We start from the raw sequence: 19,924 nt of genomic DNA, 5'->3' as shown, positions 1-19,924 counted from the left end.
GATAGAGAGCAGACTCTAAATCCTGAGGAGACTAAAAACAGGCAGTCCCCAGGTGAATCCCCAAAGGAGGAGATCGTCTGTTCCTCAGCACAGATGAACCTCATAGAAGTGATTAAAAAGGCTCTCACAAGGGAGCTAGAAGAAAAATGGGGAAAGCAGAGTGAGGCTTGGGAAAAGGAGAGGGAGGCTTGGCAAAAGAGCCTGGAGAAAGTTAAAGAGAGAGTGGATAAAGAAGTAAAATCCTTGAAAAATTGGATTAGTGAACTGGAAACAGAAAACAGCTCTCTAAAAAACAAAATTGGCGAAATGGAAAAAAATTCCACAGAACAAAAGAACTCAATTGGACAATTAGAAAAAGATTTTAAAAAAGTGAGTGAAGAGAATACTTCACTGAAAATCAGAATTGAACAAGTGGAATTGAATGACTCGAGGAGACAAGAAGAATCAGTCAAGCAAATCCAAAAAAATCAAACAATGGAGAAAAATGTGAAATACCTTCTGGGGAAGACAACAGACCTGGAAAACAGATCCAGGAGAGACAATCTGAGAATCATTGGACTCCCAGAAAAACATGATGAAATAAAGAGCCTGGACACTGTCTTCCAGGAAATTATCAAAGAGAACTGCCCAGAAGTCATAGGAACAGAGGAAAAAATAAACATTGAAAGGATTCATCAATCACCCACTGAAAGGGATCCTAAAATCAAAACACCAAGGAATATAGTGGCCAAATGCCAGAACCCTCAGATGAAAGAAAAAATATTGCAAGCGGCTAGAAAAACCCAATTCAAGTATCAAGGAGCCACAATAAGGATCACCCAGGATCTGGCAGCATCCACATTAAAAGATCGAAGGGCCTGGAATATGATATTCCGAAAGGCTAAGGAACTTGGTATGCAACCAAAAATAACTTACCCAGCGAGAATGAGCATCTTTTTCCAGGGAAGAAGATGGACATTCAACGAAGTAAGCGAATTTCATCTATTTCTGATGAAAAAACCAGAACTTAACAAAAAGTTTGATCTACAAATATAGAACTCAAGAGAAATCTAAAAAGGTAAAGATTAATCTTGGGAACTATATTTTGACTATATAGATGTATAAAGAATACATGTATACCTTGTTCTAGAAATTGATGTGGAAAGGACATTGTACCAGAAAAAGGGTAAAGTGGGGGTAGTACATCTCATGAAGAGGCATAGGAAACCTATTATATCTGAGAGAAAGAATGGAGGGGGATGAATATAGTGGGTATCTTACTGCCTTCAGAATTGGCTTTAAGTGAAAAATCTTAAGACATATTCAATCTATGGTGAAACTTCTCCCATCTCATTGAAAAGTGAGAAGGGAAAAGTGGAAAGGGAAGGAATAAGCTAAGCGGAAGGGAATACGGGAACTGGGAGGGAAAGGGGTAAGATAGGGGGAGGAACTCTAAGGCGGGGGGAGGGACACTAAAAAGGGAGGGCTGTGAGAAGCAAGGGGTGCTCACAAGCTTAATACTTGGAAGGGGGGAAAGGGGAAAGAAGGGAGGAAAGCATAAACCGGGGTTAACAAGATGGCAAGTAATACAGAATTGGTCATTCTAACCATAAACGTGAATGGGGTAAACTCCCCCATAAAGAGGAAGCGGTTAGCAGAATGGATTAAAAGCCAGAATCCTACAATATGTTGTTTACAGGAAACACACCTGAAGCGGGGAGATACATGCAGGTTAAAGGTAAAAGGTTGGAGCAAAATCTACTATGCTTCAGGTGAAGTCAAAAAAGCAGGGGTAGCCATCCTGATCTCAGATCAAGCTAAAGCAAAAATTGACCTAATTAAAAGAGATAAGGAAGGACACTATATCTTGCTAAAGGGTAGCATGGATAATGAAGCACTATCTATATTAAACATATATGCACCAAGTGGGGTAGCATCTAAATTCTTAAAAGAGAAACTAAGAGAGCTGCAAGAAGAAATAGACAGTAAAACTATAATAGTGGGAGATCTTAACCTTGCACTCTCAGAATTAGATAAATCAAACCACAAAATAAATAAGAAAGAAGTCAAAGAGGTAAATAGAATACTAGAAAAGTTAGATATGATAGATCTCTGGAGAAAATGTAATGGAGACAGAAAGGAATACACTTTCTTTTCAGCAGTTCATGGAACCTATACAAAAATTGACCATATATTAGGACATAAAAACCTCAAACTCAAATGTAGTAAGGCAGAAATAGTAAATGCATCCTTTTCAGACCACGATGCAATGAAAATTACATTCAACAAAAAAGCAGGGGGAAGTAGACCAAAAAATAATTGGAAACTAAATAATCTCATACTAAAGAATGATTGGGTGAAACAGCAAATCATAGACATAATTAATAACTTCACCCAAGAAAACGATAATAATGAGACATCATACCAAAATGTATGGGATGCAGCCAAAGCGGTAATAAGGGGAAATTTCATATCTCTAGAGGCCTATTTGTATAAAATAGAGAAAGAGAAGGTCAATGAATTGGGTTTGCAATTAAAAATGCTAGAAAAGGAACAAATTAAAAACCCCCAGTCAAACACTAAACTTGAAATTCTAAAAGTAAAAGGTGAGATCAATAAAATTGAAAGTAAAAAAACTATTGAATTGATTAATAAAACTAAGAGTTGGTTCTATGAAAAAACCAACAAAATAGACAAACCCTTAGTAAATCTGATTAAAAAAAGGAAAGAGGAAAATCAAATTGTTAGTCTTAAAAATGAAAAGGGAGAACTCACCACTAACGAAGAGGAAAGTGGAGCAATAATTAGGAGTTACTTTGCCCAACTTTATGCCAATAAATTCGACAACTTAAATGAAATAGAAAAATACCTCCAAAAATACAGCTTGCCCAAACTAACAGAGGAAGAAGTAAATATCTTAAACAGTCCCATCTCAGAAAAAGAAATAGAACAAACTATCAATCAACTCCCTAAGAAAAAATCCCCAGGACCAGATGGATTTACATGTGAATTCTACCAAACATTTAAAGAACAATTAACTCCAATGTTATATAAACTATTTGAAAAAATAGGGATTGAAGGAGTCCTACCAAACTCCTTTTATGACACAGATATGGTACTGATACCTAAACCAGGTAGGCTGAAAACAGAGAAAGAAAATTATAGACCAATCTCCCTAATGAATATTGATGCTAAAATCTTAAATAAAATATTAGCAAAAAGATTACAGAAAATTGTCACCAGGATAATACACTATGACCAAGTAGGATTTATACCAGGAATGCAGGGCTGGTTCAATATTAGGAAAACTATTAGCATAATTGACTATATCAATAACCAAACAAACAAAAACCACATGATCATCTCAATAGATGCAGAAAAAGCATTTGATAAAATCCAACATCCATTCCTAATAAAAACACTTGAGAGCATAGGAATAAATGGACTTTTCCTTAAAATAGTCAGGAGCATATATTTAAAACCATCAGTAAGCATCATATGCAATGGGGAAAAACTGGAACCTTTCCCAGTAAGATCTGGAGTGAAGCAAGGTTGCCCACTATCACCATTATTATTTAATATCGTATTAGAAACACTAGCCTCGGCAATAAGAGTCGAGAAAGATATTAAAGGAATTAGAGTAGGCAATGAGGAAACCAAACTATCACTCTTTGCAGATGATATGATGGTATACCTAGAGAACCCCAGAGATTCTACCAAAAAGCTATTGGAAATAATTCACAATTTTAGCAAAGTAGCTGGCTACAAAATAAATCCCCATAAATCCTCAGCATTTTTATACATCACCAACAAAACCCAACAGCAAGAGATACAAAGAGAAATTCCATTCAGAATAACTGTTGATACCATAAAATATTTGGGAATCTATCTACCAAAGGAAAGTCAGGAATTATATGAGCAAAATTATAAAAAAGTCTCCACACAAATAAAGTCAGACTTAAATAATTGGAAAAATATTAAGTGCTCTTGGATCGGCCGAGCGAACATAATAAAGATGACAATACTCCCTAAACTAATCTATTTATTTAGTGCTATACCAATCAGACTTCCAAGAAAATATTTTATTGATCTAGAAAAAATAACAACAAAATTCATATGGAACAATAAAAAGTCGAGAATCTCAAGGGAATTAATGAAAAAAAAAATCAAATGAAGGTGGCCTAGCTGTACCTGATCTAAAATTATATTATAAAGCAGCAGTCACCAAAACCATTTGGTATTGGCTAAGAAATAGATTAGTGGATCAGTGGAAAAGGCTAGGCTCACAAGACAGAATAGTCAATTATAGCAATCTAGTGTTTGACAAACCCAAAGCCCCTAACTTCTGGGAAAAGAATTCATTATTTGATAAAAACTGCTGGGATAATTGGAAATTAGTATGGCAGAAATTAGGCATGGACCCACACTTAACACCATATACCAAGATAAGATCAAAATGGGTCTATGACCTAGACATAAAGAACGAGATTATAAATAAATTAGAGGAACATAGAATAGTTTATCTCTCAGACTTGTGGAGGAGAAAGAAATTTGTGACCAAAGATGAACTAGAGACCATTACTGATCACAGAATAGAAAATTTCGATTACATCAAATTAAAAAGCCTTTGTACAAATAAAACTAATGCAAACAAGATTAGAAGGGAAGCAACAAACTGGGAAAACATTTTCACAGTTAAAGGTTCTGATAAAGGCCTCATTTCCAAAATATATAGAGAACTGACTCAAATTTATAAGAAATCAAGCCATTCTCCAATTGATAAATGGTTAAAGGATATGAACAGACAATTTTCAGAGGATGAGATTGAAACTATTACCACTCATATGAAAGAGTGTTCCAAATCATTATTGATCAGAGAAATGCAAATTAAGACAACTCTGAGATACCACTACACACCTGTCAGATTGGCTAAGATGACAGGAAAAAATAATGATGAATGTTGGAGGGGATGCGGGAAAACTGGGACACTAATGCATTGTTGGTGGAGTTGTGAATGAATCCAACCATTCTGGAGAGCAATCTGGAATTATGCCCAAAAAATTATCAAATTGTGCATACCCTTTGATCCAGCAGTGTTTCTATTGGGCTTATATCCCAAAGAAATACTAAAGAAGGGAAAGGGACCTGTATGTGCCAAAATGTTTGTAGCAGCCCTGTTTGTAGTGGCTAGAAACTGGAAAATGAATGGATGCCCATCAATTGGAGAATGGCTGGGTAAATTGTGGTATATGAATGTTATGGAATATTATTGTTCTGTAAGAAATGACCAGCAGGATGAATACAGAGAGGACTGGCGAGACTTACATGAACTGATGCTAAGTGAAATGAGCAGAACCAGGAGATCATTATACACTTCGACAACGATATTGTATGAGGACATATTTTGATGGAAGTGGATTTCTTTGACAAAGAGACCTGAGTTTCAATTGATAAATGACGGACAAAAGCAGCTACACCCAAAGAAAGAACACTGGGAAACGAATGTAAACTATCTGCATTTTTGTTTTTCTTCCCGGATTATTTATACCTTCTGAATCCAATTCTCCCTACGCAACAAGAGAACTGTTCGGTTCTGCAAACATATATTGTATCTAGGATCTACTGCAACATATCCAACATATAAAGGACTGCTTGCCATCTAGGGGAGGGGGTGGAGGGAGGGAGGGGGAAAAAAATCGGAACAGAAACGAGTGTCAATATAATGTAATTATTAAATAAAAAATTAAAAAAAAAAAGAACTTTGAAAATTCTAATGTATTATATATGTGTCATTCATTAATCACTATCATCATCAATATTTTAATTATTAAAGAAGCTTCATTTTGGAAAAAATGCAGGAAAAGGATAGGAAGATAACAAAAAAAAATCTAGAAATTATTGAAAATAGCTATTAAAGGCTCTACAGTATTTGTTCAAAGAAACTGGGAAATAAGAAACAACTTCCTGATCCACTTTTCCCATGGATTTAATTTAAAATAAATTCCAATGTTTTTTTCATCATCCATTTTTTGAGAAGCATCACCATTTTGTTTTATTTTTTAATAAGCCATACAAAATTATTCAACAGGGCACAACATACCTTCTGGGGGGGTCCCAATACTGCTCCCAAGGCCTAAAATAGCCATTGAATGGTTTCTAGGCTCTAGCATCACAGCAGATTCCTGCCCTCTTTCCCAGTGGGGCACTTTGACAGGTTCCAGATGGACATTCTCTAATCCATCATTTTTCAGATTCTGGTACATAATTTGAATAGCCTTTTCTAGGTTTTTGGAGCCACTGAGTCTAGGTCCAACGGTGTCAACCAAAAGTGCCAGTCTTTCATAGGATCTGTTCTGGGCCTTGCCACACACAGCAAGATCTATAATGGCCTTAGCAACATCTTGGTAACCTGCTATTTCTTCTTTTATTTTTCTAAATGTGTTCATGTGGCCAACATCTTCACACAAAGCTTTTCCAGAGCATGAAGGTAAAAGGTGAAACACACCCATGAAAAGGAAGATGAGAGGAGCCATTGTCTTTCCCTCCTGTAAGAACCTAGAGGAAAAAGAAAAAGTTACATGTAGGAAACAATGTCACTTGCCAATCAACCATAGTATAATTCTAGAGAAAACAGAGAAGAATTGTGTAAGGAGAAAGATCCAGTATGGGGTATAGTCACATGAACAAATGCTACAAAGAATTCAAGACAAAGTCATTGACTTCCAGACTAAAATATCAAGGTTAATACAAAAGGCTTAAGCTATAGGGAAAACATGGTGTTTTTCAGGGCTTAAGATCATTTTACTTTGGGTGCCCAGGTTTGCTAAAGAGGAAAAATAACATGAAAGGCAAATAAGATGGTGATTGTTCACTTTACAAAAAATTTAACTACGATACCTTAAAAAAAAAAAAAAAAAAAAAAAGGAGGTCCAAAAAATTACCTATTTTAAGAGAGAAATTTTAGAGAGGCATTTCAGATATAAAATTATCAAAACCTTCATTCAATAATGACCCAAGTACAAATTAGCAAGTGTACAATTATTTAAGTTAGATTAGAATCACCTTAGAAGTGATGGTGGTGATATAATAGTAGAAAGTGTTGACATTATTTTTAACGAACAGATGCTTAAGAAAAATTGTAACCAAATAAAGATGAATGTACTTGAAACCTGCCCCTTCTTCATTTTTTTTTATTTCTGTTGAGCTACCCAGTGTAAAGATTCATAATTTTGAAACCACTTTTAATTTTTTTTCCCTTTCCTTCCCCTTCCTCTCTCCTTCAACAATACTCCCCACTCCAAATCTATTTCAAGGTTTTGTCAGTTCAACTTCTACAACATCTTTTGCCTCTGCCTCTTTTTTTTTACATGAACACTTCTACTATCTTTTTGAAGTTCACATCACCATTTCCCTGGGCTATGGCACTATCCTCATATCTTTCTTCAGTCCCACTCTCCTGTTCAAAACATCCTCCAAAATAATAGTTTTAAGCGCTAAAGTTCAAAAGTACACTTAAGATTTTTGGGATATATATAGGATGCCTTTCAATCAATCAATGAATTCAAGCAATAAATATCTATTACATGTCTACAGATGTTTATCACATGCTCTAAATATTTCCTCAGTGCATTTACAGCAAAATTTTATTTACTAAAAACACAACTGACTCTTGGTTCTTTAGAAATAGCTTTATTGTTTAATGTGTGCCAATGAAATTAACAGTCTGCTATGAATTCAGAAAACAGCAAAAAATGGCATAGATCATGATATAGTGTTGGCAGTGGGTGCATGAAGACCTGGGATTGATTTCTATCTCTGACCCTAGCTGAATGATCTTGGGCAATGCCTTGACCTCTTGGTGTTTCAGGCAACCTTGAGGATTTCTCTGTTAATTTTTTTTAGAAAAGTGGTAGATCAGTTCATACTAGGGATTTTAAACTCAAAAGTCATTTGAATAGTTGATTATGAATGCAAAGAAAGGTAATATTTTTCACTCATTAATAAATATATCATCTGCATAATTATCTGAATTCATACCCAAAATAGGTAGTCTGATCTTGACCTCTAAAAACATGTGATAAATAAGATGTGCAAGAAGACATTTAAACAAACAAAAAGAAAAGACTGGAGGGAACAACTAAACCTCATTCTCATCTGAACTGGTCAAAGCAGGGAAGAATTCACACACACTCACACACACACACACACACACATACACACACACATTTTATAAAAAAAAAATACATTTCACTCAATAGTGAAAAAGGAGAGGAAAGGGAGAAGGAGGAATTTAGACAGTAGATTATTGGAGTGAATAATCCTAAGAGGGAAGAAATAACTAAGGATGTTCACAAATATTTATAGCTCTTTCTACAGTGGCAAAAAATTGGAAATTTAAAGGCTACTCATCAATTGTGTAATGTCAAAACTAGTTATGATATATAAATGTGATGGAATACTAATGTGCTATAAGAAATGATGGTGTGAAATGATCCCCAGTGAAACCAGGGGATGATTGTATGAATTGAGGCAGAGTGAATTGAGTAAAAACAAGAAAAAAAATATATATAACAATATAATAATAAAAAAAAACAACTTTGAAAAAAAAAAAACACTGATCAGCATAAAGATCAAGTTGATTGCAGAGGACTTATGGTGAAACATAATACCCACCTCTTAATAGAGAGACAAAGGACTCAAAATTCAGAATTAAATATATAGATATATTTGGACATGACCAATGCCATTTTTTCTTGCTTTATATGTATATGTTTTTAACAAGTTTTATTTTTCTTTCCTTCTCAATTGAGAGAGTTGAGGTGAAAGTGAAGAAGAAAATGTATTTTTTCCAAATTGAAAAAAATATTTTTTAATTTAATAAATAGAAAACAAACTACAGGCAACATATGTTCAAGAGAGCTGTTCCCTGGGCTGTCAGAAAAGTAATGCTATTGATTCTAATGATACCCTACTATGAATGGAGTTTTGGTTCCTCTACAATCTACAGCAATGGTAAAGTTAGGTCTCAAAAGGAAGGAGCATAGTTCAATAGGAAGAGCACTAGGTTTAACCTCCTAAGCCTTAAACATGAACTCACCATTTGAAAATGAATAAAGCATTTAAACTCTCCATAACTGGAATACCTTATCATGTGCTATTTTTAACTAAGGAGAAAAATACCTGGCCTAGCTATTTTATAAGATTGTATGGGATGGAAAAGACTTTAAGGATGATCAAATCTAATCCAGTAACTTTATCTATGAAGAAACTAAGAATTGGGACTGTTTAAGTGAATTGCTTGATATTGCAATATTATTAAGAAGGATTAGAACTTGAAGCAAAATTTTATGTCTCCCAGGTAATCTATATCATGTTACCTCCCCAGGAAAGCTGCAAAGGAGATTCATTATAAAAGCTGAATATATATAGTTAAAGTCTTCAAAGTGGTAGCTTAATAATAATTAACATTTATAGAATGTTTCAGTATGTAAAAGAGCTTCTCCTCTAATGATCTTTTGAGATAAGTGGCACATGTATTAGTAGCTGAACTTCACAGATGAATAAATTGAGGATCAGATTAAGATTAACTACTACAGACCAGACTCAATCTCAGTCTCTGACTTCAACTCAAGCATTATTTTCACTAGACCAAATATAAAAAGAAATGGTTCCTGGTCTTTATCATTACCTCAGTGACCCTTTTGCTATAGGATAGTTTCTGATCCGATCAAAATGTACACCACTACATCCTGCCATCTAGGGGGAAAAGGAGGGGAAAAATTGGAACAAAAGTTTGGCAATTGTCAATGCTGTAAAATTACCTATGCATATAACTTGTAAATAAAAGGCCATTAAAGTAAAATAAAATAAAAATAAAAATAAAATTAGTAATGCTTTTTAAAAAATGTATACCACTAGAGAGCAATTTATCTTTGAAAATATGAAATGATTTTTAAAAGAACAAAAAAACCCTTTATCTATTCATTCAAATAATCACATCAATATCTTCTCATTAGACAATCTCTAAGTATTCTGCAAACATTAATTAGCTTCCTTGCAACATTTTTATAAAATGGGATTAAAACTATATAATCAGAGACTTTTCAAGACAGAAGGAACCTTGTAGATCATCTCTTTCATCCACTTATTTTGGAGAAAGTTAATAAAAAGATATACCCTGATTTTCACAAATGATAAGAATGACAACACCTAGCATATGTATAGCTCTTTATGGTTATCGGAGCATTTTAGACAAGATATTTTCTTTGATGTTCAAAACAACCCTGGTAGGTGAGTGCTATTGTGACCTCCATTTTACAGATGAGGAAACTGAGGTTCTGTGACTTGCTTGGGGTTATCCATTTAGTAAGTGTAATAGGCTAGACTTGAACCCAGGGCTTTCTGACTCCTAAGTAGTCTACAATTAAGAAACCAATGAATAATAATCTTTTATAAAAATAGATAAAGAGTAGCCACTCAATAATATGGCCAATGAAATAGTTACTACTGAGGAAACTAGAGGTAGTAAAACTCTAAGACATAGAGGCAACGGAAGATACCCAAACTCTTTTGTCTTATGTACTATATATGTCTCTGACATTGTGGCTGCTAACAGAAGTATTATTGTTGTTCAATGCTTTCAGTTATGTCTAACTCTTCTTGACTCCATTTGGGATTTTGTCGATGAAGATTCTGGTGAGGTTTATCCATTTCCTTCCCTAAAAACTCATTTTGCAAATGAGGAAACTGAGACAAATGGGATTAAGTGGCTTGCCTAGTGTCACATAGCTAGTAAGTGTCCTAGGTTGGATTTGAACTCAGGAAAATGATCTTCCTGATTCCAATCTCAGTGCTCTTATCTACTATACCATCTAATCTTAAAACATTTAAGGTTTACAAAGTGTTTTACATGTTATCTTATCTGCTCTCACAACTACTCTTAGTGAGATAAGGGATATTACTAGTCTAATTTTATAGATGAAGAAACTGAGGTTACTAGTGATTAAGTGGTTTGCTCAGGGTCACATAGCTAATAATTGCCTGAGGCAGAATTGTGATCCTGTGCCATTTTGCTGATTAAGTTACCATCTCTAAAGGTGAAGATTACAACCTGCCCCTACCTTATCAACCTATATGATTATTGTCCATGTCTTCTACAAGATGTCCAATCAATGAATTAGGAATCTTCTCCTGGATCTGATGTAAAGGAACCAAGACAATATGCATCCATCTATTCTGTTACCTATCTTTTCCCCACATAAAAAAGCCCTTCTCATTTTATGGCCATACATATCTTTGCTGATAGTTTTTAGACTAATTTTTGCTTTCAATGATAACTGATAGTTACGTTCAGCACGATATTTTCACCAAGCAGCTCTATTGTTCTATTTAGGCTAAAACTAAATAAAAATTAAGTTTCATAAAGATATCCTCTCCTTCCCAAAAAGCCCCCAGTGGCCCCTGAAAGCCTTGAGGATAAAACACAAACTATTTAACTTGATAAAATCCCTATTAATTTCCCTTCATCTACTCCATGTTCTAGCCATAATGGAGCTATAACTAATATCCAAACTCAACACTTTGTTCATCACCTTCATTCAATCTCATACCTTGGCCCCATTGTCACAGGGGTTCTCAAACTTTTTAAATAGGGGGCCAGTTCACTGTCCCGGACTATAGTAAAAACAAAAACTTTGCTTTGTGGGCCTTTAAATAAAGAAACTTCATAGCCCTGGGTGAGGGGGAAAAATGTCCTAAGCTGCCACATGTGGCCTGCAGGCCGTAGTTTGAGGACCCCTGCGTGTGGTCTCCTCATCTCTACAATCTCTAACTACCTCTTATAAACCTCCTCTTCTCTCAAAGTTCAGTGCGACTTCCTTGATGGAGCCTTTCCTAATGACATCAAAGTTAGTTCTTCCTCCTTTCTAAAATGATCTATTTTTTCTATGCATTAAGTATTTCCAAGTTGAATGAAACTCCTTGAAGAAAGAAAAGGTCTTATAATTCATCTTTGTATCTCTAGTGCCTAGCAGAGCATTTTAAAATACTTCATATTTATATTGCACTTTAAGGTTTGCAAAACAATTTACCTTATGTGATTCTCACAACAACCATGTGAAGTACGTAGATATTATAATCTCCATCATACAAATGGAAATAAAAGCTGAGAAAGGTTGTAAAAGTTGCTCAAAATCACACAGCTAGAAAGAGTCTGAAGTAACATCTGAACCTAATTTTTCCTGATTTCATGTTTAGCTCCCTCTCTCTTATGCTATTAGATGCCAACATGTTTCTTTGTTTATTTTTGGAAGCAATTTAGGTTAAGTAGCTTGCCCAGAGTCACACAAGTATCTGAGTCTGTTTTTGAACTCAGGTCCTCCTTACTCCAGGACTGGCTCTATCCACTGTGTCACCTAACCACCATACATAATAGGTGTTTCATAGAAGTATCATGAATTATACTCTATGCAGGGGTCCTCAAACTTTTTAAATAGAGGGCCAGTTCACTGTCCCTCAGACTGTTGGAGGGCCGGGCTACAGTAAAAACAAAAACTTTGTTTTGTGGGCCTTTAAATAAAGAAACTTCATAGCCCTGGGTGAGGGGGATAACCACCCTCAGCTGCCGCATCTGGCTGCGGGGCGTAGTTTGAGGAACCCTGCACAGATTCTGTAAAAAAGGAAATCAATTTTGAAGGTATTTGAATCATTATTATTAGTATTATCAATGTTAACCTTCTTGTGTTAAATAATGAGTTTTTTCCACTGAACTGTCAGTATCATTGCCCTCTCTATCCTGCTTTACCTCCAGACCTTGCCTAAAAAAATGCTAATATCAAATCAACAAGCATTTATTAAGTGCCTACTATATACCAGGCATGAGATTGAAAGAAAGAAAAAGAAAAGCAGATTTTGCTCTCAATGAACTCAAGATCTGAACAACATGCAAACTGTTATGTCCAAACGAGAAATACCCCAGAGTACTAACATTTTGAAAGCTGTCTGTGGTAACATACCTAGAGAATCATAGTATGTTTGGTGTAAGGTCCACTCAAGGACTCTAGAATGTGAACTTTTAGAAAAGAACACAGGAGATTTGTAGGCCTAAATCTGTGATATGCCTTGATATATAACAGAAATATCTCAGGAAAAAAAGGATCACAGCCCTTGTAATCAAACACCAGGCTTATTCCTCTTTTTCTCTTTTAGCTTACACTACCTCCTTTACCTTTCTCTTCTTCTCTCTTCCCCTTCCTCACTATTACTTCCCCTTCCTTCTCTTTCTCCCCTTTTCCTCTTGTTCTCCTTCTACTCTCTTCATCTTTATCTCTTTCATCTTCTCCAGGCTTTAGTCCTGCCATCTCTCCCCCTTCTCTTATCCATCCTTCTCCCTCCTTTCTCTCCTCCCTTTCTCTTTTCCTTTCCACTTCCCCCTATTTCTTCTTCCTCTTTCTTTTCCTTTCTGTCTCTCTCACTCCCTTGAGATCCTTAAAAGCAAATGCCAGAGGGTCATAGATTCAAAGTTGGAATATCTTAGAAATCACGATGTGCTGAGAACAGGTGGAAAAAAATCTTCTCTGGTATTCAATTGTTATTCCTTTTAGCATTACTGGCTAATGACCACAAGCCAGTTTGGCATCGAGAATTGGGGATGGCAGAGGACCTTATTTATCTACACAATTCAGCTAAGCCTGCTAAAGTTCAGCTTTACTGATCTCTCTGGGAAAAAAATGATTTGTAATTCTAAATACAAGCATTCTTAAAGACAGGGCATGAAAGTAATTCACTTAAGCAGACACTCAAAGTTTTTATCTTTTTTTAAATGCCTAATAGCAAATAATTCAATTGACATGAAAACATCTAGAATCCTTTCAAACAACGTAGGACGGTTTGATAGAAAAAGATTACAACTTATGCTGAATAATACATATAATGACCTCTATTCATACATAAAAGATAAAATTATTGTTCCTTCTCTTGAATTTAGGCTGTTGAATTCCTCCACTTTATATTCTTCAGAATCTTAAACAACTATTACTTTAAAAACAAAAAAACTACTACCTAGCCTATCCCAAAGTAATGTGCTTTAGAATTCAGGAATCTGTCTTCAAAGGAAACTTTAGAACACTGTTTGAATAACAGGTTGGCTTTTTATTTATTGTCTTCATAATCCATGGTAACAGATTATCTTTCCCTCACACATACACACACAAAGATAAAGTCTTTTATCTTGCCATTTTCATTCTTTTCCACTTAAATCAAGGAATGAGCTGAAGCAAACCTAGCCTTTGTCCTGCTGGGAATTCTAGTCTATGTATTTAGAAGATTTATGTTTTGAAGAAACAAAGCAAAAATTTTTTCTTTGGCTTCTAAAATCACTATCCCTCAAAAAAGTTTGCAAATGTCTTAGGCAAAATCATATGTGTTAATTGAATAAACTAACAAGAGTGAGAAGGAAATGAAAAGTGAAAAGTGAAAACAAAAAATAAAGACATCATACTTCTACTCCTCTCCTAGGTTAGAAGAAGGGGTTTTTTCAATGGCCATGATCCTGCTCCCTCCTTCCCAACATACATACAGAGATGAAAGAGACACCAGACACCTCTCATTTTATAAATGAGGAAAGAGAATCAGAGAGATGAAGAGTTACATTACACATAAAAGACAAGAGAGGGATGTTAGAACACAGGTTTCCTGCCATCCAGTCCAATGGTCTTTGCATCTATATCAGCCCTTCTCTTAATCCCTTTTCTCCTTTACAATCTCTTCCCTCTCTGGCTCATTCACATGCTTAGGTCTCACCTAGGCTAAAAGAACAAAAGATCACCTTTAGGGATACTTGTTTTCCCCTCAAGCTGCTATTCCATCTCCTTTATGATTTTCACTGACAAGTTTCTTAAAAAAAAAAAAAAAAACCTAACCCACATCTGCTGCTTCTCATTTATTCATTCCTCAGCTCTTTGAAAGCTGGCTTCAGTTCCCCAAATCTACTTAAATTGAGCTCTAAAATGTCTTCTGCTTGTTGAATCCAGGGGAATTTTTTTCCTCAAAACTTCATCATTCTGGACCATTTAATACTCTGGATACCAAACCCTGAATGCTGAATTCCCTCTGTTTCTATGATGTTTCATATTCATGCTCCTTTCTCCTACTCTTTGCCTCCTACTGGCCTATGATACATCAATCAAATATTTATTAAGTATTTACCAGACATTATTCTAGAAACATAGATGCAAAGACAAATATAAAGCAATAATTGACCTCAGAGAGATTACATTTCATCAGGGGAAATAAAATATACATATAAAATGTAAACATATATAAGATACATAAAAATTACTACAGGCTTGTTTGTTTTAACTGGCGAAGGTACTAGTAACTGGAACAATCAGGAATAGCTTCATTTTGACTTGAATTACATAGACATTTTTCTATTTATCCCTCTTTATATACCTACTCCCTCGTGATCTCTTCAACTTTCATGTCTTCAAATGTTGTTGTTCCATTATAACACTCATGTCTGACTATTTGTGACTTCAATTGGGGTTTTCTTGGCAAAGATACTGCGGTATCTTCCATTTCTTTTTCCAGCTCATTTTACAGATGAGGAAACTGAGGCAAACAGAGTTAAGTGACTTGCACAGGGTCACACACTTAGTAAAATTCTGAGTCCACATTTGAACTTACCAAAATGAGTTTTCCTGACTCAAGGCTTAGAGCTCTATCCACTGCATCACCTATATTAGCTCTATCCATTACATATGAAACCTTGAATACAGGCCACAATTTCCTCATCTGTAAAAAAGAATCGCACTTAGATGATCTTTAACGTCTCTTCTTAAAATTCTGTGATTTCCAGATTTTCATCTCCAACACTGACCTCTTACCTGAACTTCAGATTATTATGTACAACCACCTCCTAAGAAGCTTGGCTTTAATGTAACAATCAAATCTCAAGCTCAAAATATCTAAAATTGGACTCATCATCAGTCATCTAAAATACGTTCCCTTTCCCAATTTGTTATTTCTATTAATGACATCTCCATTCTCCTAGTCATCCATGCTCACTACCTTGGAGGCGTCTTGGACTCCTTCCTCTTCTAAGCCCTCCATATATAATCAATAACCAAAACTTGGCCAATTCTCTCTCTATCGTATCTCTTTACTATGTCTTCTTCAGTCCTCCTGCTAGCTGAAGGAATGAAAGTGTCCATACTTACACTGTTGAAATAGCCTCCTAATTGCTCTACTTATCTCCATTCTCTCCCTCTCCAAATCATCTTGTGAACCAATCTTGACCTGATTTATCTTCTTATTCTACTGTTTTGCTCTGTCACTATACCGCTAAATCACCTTTTGTAAATTACCATCTTTTTTTCTTCCAAATAAAATTCAAACTTCTCAGCCTGAAATTCAGGAATTCTTCATAATCGTTCGTCCAACCTACATTTCAGTGTTATCTCCTCTTAATTTTTATCATGTACTCATCTATCTAGTCAAACTGGTTTATTCCCTGTTCTTTGAATACATTCCATGATTCTCTGCCTCTGCTTCTATTAGTCCCTCAATTCAATCCATCACTACTGCCCTAGCTCCTACTACCCACTAAGCATTGTGGCCACAAAGATAAATGAATGAGATGGTATCCACTATTTTTCAAATACTGAGCTAAGCATTGTGGATTCAAATACAAAAGCAAAGATAATTCTTAACTTCAAGGAGCTTATATTCTAAAAAATGAGACAATACACATTTATCCTAAAAGTTCTAGAGATGGTAAGTGGAACTATAAGGGAATAATCTGACATTTCCTCTCACAAAGTTGGTTCATCATGGTTCCAGAACAGAGGGAATGGGATGCATAAAGCAGAGAAGAGAGAACCCTTGGCTGAAAGATTAAAGATGGAAAAGGATGTAATTCTCACTCTTAAGGAGTTTACAATTTCTTGGGATGAGATTCATACATAAATAAAAGTAGGAATATGATAAATTCATAGAATTATAGAGCTAGAAGAGAATTGAAAGACAATTTATATAATCCAGTTCCCTCATTTTACAAGCGAACAGACCAAGGTCTATGATAAAGTTAAAAAAATGATTTGCCCAAATGATCAAATGGAAAAGTGTGAGAAATTTAGAAAGGGAAAAATTATCTATAACTGATGGGATCATGAAAAGATTCATGTAGAAAAGAACAACTAGACCTGGGCTTACAAGGAAGAAAAGATGCTCAACAAATACATACATATATATGTATATATGTGTGTATACATATATATATGTATATATAAGAGTCTTCTAGGCACGGAGGACAATATATACAAATTCATGAGGTCAACTGGCAATAGGGCAAAAATAAAGGAAAAACTTTAACATTGTTTAAATTAGGGCTTTTTAATTTTTTTTCATTATACCTCTTTTCACCAGAATAATTTTTACATGACCACAGGTATATAGGTATATACAAATCAAACATTTAATTACAACAAATCATAATTTCATGACCTCCACATTCAATTATGAGACCCCATATGGGGTCACAAACTATTGCTTAAGAAGCTGGAGTTTAGATGAAATGTAATTTTTAAATAAGAGATGACATGATATAATTACCCCACTAGGAAGAGTACATTGGTACAATATGAAAGATTTTTGATATTTGACAAAGATGACACTAGAGGTAGAGACATAGCGTCATTCCAGGTAAGAAATAATGATAGCAGCTGGGGAAGTAAAAGGACAAAGGAGAGATATATGGATACAACCATAGATGTTAGCAATTTATTGGACATGGAATATGAGGAAGAGGAAAGAGTCAAAGATGACTCCATCTTCTTAAACTAGATAATATGATTAGTACCAATTCCATCAACAGAAATGAGGAAGTCAGGAAAAAGAGAAAGTTTGAGAGTACAATAAGAAGTCTTGTTTTTCAATATGTTGGATGTGGGACAATATGATGGTGATGGGACAATTAGGAGGAAATTTATCTTTAAAGTGATCTATTTGGGAATTAGGAAGGAAAATGCCATCTACATCTAAAGAGAAAACTATGTAGACTGAATGTGGTATTTTCACCTTTTTTTGTTGTTGCTTGTTTGCTTTTCTTTCTCATGGTTTTTTCCCCTTTTAATCTGATTATCTCTTGCACAACACAACAAATATAGAAATATGTATAAAAGAATTGCACATATGTAACCTATATCAGATTGCTTGCTATTAGGGGGAGGGGGTTGATAAGAAAAGGAGAGAGAAATTGTTCAACACAAAGTTTTATAAAAGAACTATCACTTGTATTTGGAAAAATAAAATACTACTTTAAAAATTGATCCATTTGGGCTAAGATCAAGTGTTACTTGCCTATAAATTACAGATAACTAGGATTTCAAAAAATTCAAAATTCTGTCACTAAAAATAATTTTTTTAATGTACTAATCAAGAGGGGATTATGGAGATTGAATGTAGATCACAACACAGTATTTTCACTTTTTTGTGGTTGTTTCCTTGTTTTTTTTTCCTTTCTCATTTTTCCCCTTTTGATCTGATTTTTTCTTGTTCATCATGATAAATGTGGAAATATGTTTAGCAGAATTGCACATGTTTAACCTATATTGGATTATTTACTGTCTGGGGTTAGGGGAGGAAAGAAGAAAAATTCGGACACAAAATTTTTCAAGGGTAAATGTTTTTTAAATTGTTTTTGCATGTATTTTGAAAATTTTAAAAATATATATTATTTTAAAAATAAAAGCAAAAATATATTGAGAATAATGTAAGCAGCATTCTTTTAACATGACTTGTATGCAAGAAGTGGCACAAAAATACTTTATGGAGAAAGCATATGACCAAAAACGGAGGTCAAGAATCACAGAGCATCATAGAGCAACTAGACCAAGACACATATGAATAAGTATCTCTTCTACAACATAACCAAAAGGTAGTTATCTGACTTAGGTTTGAATGACTCCAGCAAGAGGAATACCTCACTTCCCAATGACTCCTATTCTATCTCTGGACAGAAGACATTTAACACTTACTAGCTATGTGACTTTGGGCAAGTCACTTAATCCCAACTGCCTCATAGAAAAGAGTAAACTCACTGCACTATTTATTCTTTTCTCATGTACTTAGTATATTCTGATTGCTATTGTAGTCATTTGTGTAAATTTCTTATCACCTATACAAGAATGTAAACTAAAATACAAGGACCATAGTTTTATATTTCCCTCATGATATAGCACAGTATGTATTTCAAACACAAGTAAATGCTTGTTTAAAAAATAAATAGAAATAAAAGAATCATCAATTTAGCGATGGAAGGGACTCTTAGCTCATCTGTTCAGCTCATTTTACAATTGAGGAAACTGAGACCCAGAGAATTTAAGTGATGTGTCACACATGTTATAAGCAGCCAAATCAGAATTTAAACCTAGTTCGTCTGATCCTAAGTCCAGTGCTCTTTCCTTTGCATCTGAAAGAAACAAGAGCTATGATTTTCAGGCTTATATTGTTTCATTATAAATAACTAAATTTGACATTTTGCTTATAGGGAAACAAATATTTTTTTCAATCTTCATTTGCTAAATATGAGTTACTTATATAAATTTAGCTCTTAATTCCCTAAATCTGCATAGTCTATGTGGATTTCAGTTCAAGATCCAAAAGTATTATATACCTGTGAAGACCAGTCACAAAATCCATTCTTTGGGTAATTGGTGACATGACATTCATGTGGTCATAAGAAAAAGGAGAAGAAGAAAGGAAGAGGGAAGAGAAGGGGAAGGAATACGATAAGGAGGAAGAGAAAGAAGAGAATGGAGGAGGAGGAAGAGGAGGAGGAAGAGAAAAGAAAAGGAGGAGAATAGGAAGGAGGAGGAAAGGAAAGTAAAAGAAGGAGGGAGAGGATGGAAAGAGAGAAAAAAGAAACAAACAGGGAACCCTAATCCAT

General features: G+C 34.7%; 1 protein-coding gene across 2 annotated transcripts in view; it reads right to left on the bottom strand.

Moving 5' to 3' along the window:
• The window catches only part of CPQ (carboxypeptidase Q), a 679,622-nt gene that overhangs the window by 545,620 nt on the left and 114,078 nt on the right, over positions 1-19,924 (bottom strand). For both annotated transcript variants that reach the window (XM_051970892.1, XM_051970891.1), the window contains exon 2: positions 6,080-6,534. In XM_051970892.1, coding sequence (XP_051826852.1) covers positions 6,080-6,512 — 433 coding nt within the window. In that variant the 5' untranslated portion in view covers positions 6,513-6,534. The remainder of the gene's footprint in view (positions 1-6,079; positions 6,535-19,924) is intronic.

This window comes from Antechinus flavipes, chromosome 1, assembly GCF_016432865.1.
Source record: "Antechinus flavipes isolate AdamAnt ecotype Samford, QLD, Australia chromosome 1, AdamAnt_v2, whole genome shotgun sequence".
Lineage (NCBI taxonomy): Eukaryota > Metazoa > Chordata > Mammalia > Dasyuromorphia > Dasyuridae > Antechinus > Antechinus flavipes.
Note: the sequence above shows the minus strand (reverse complement) of the source record. Positions and strands in the feature narration are given on the sequence as shown.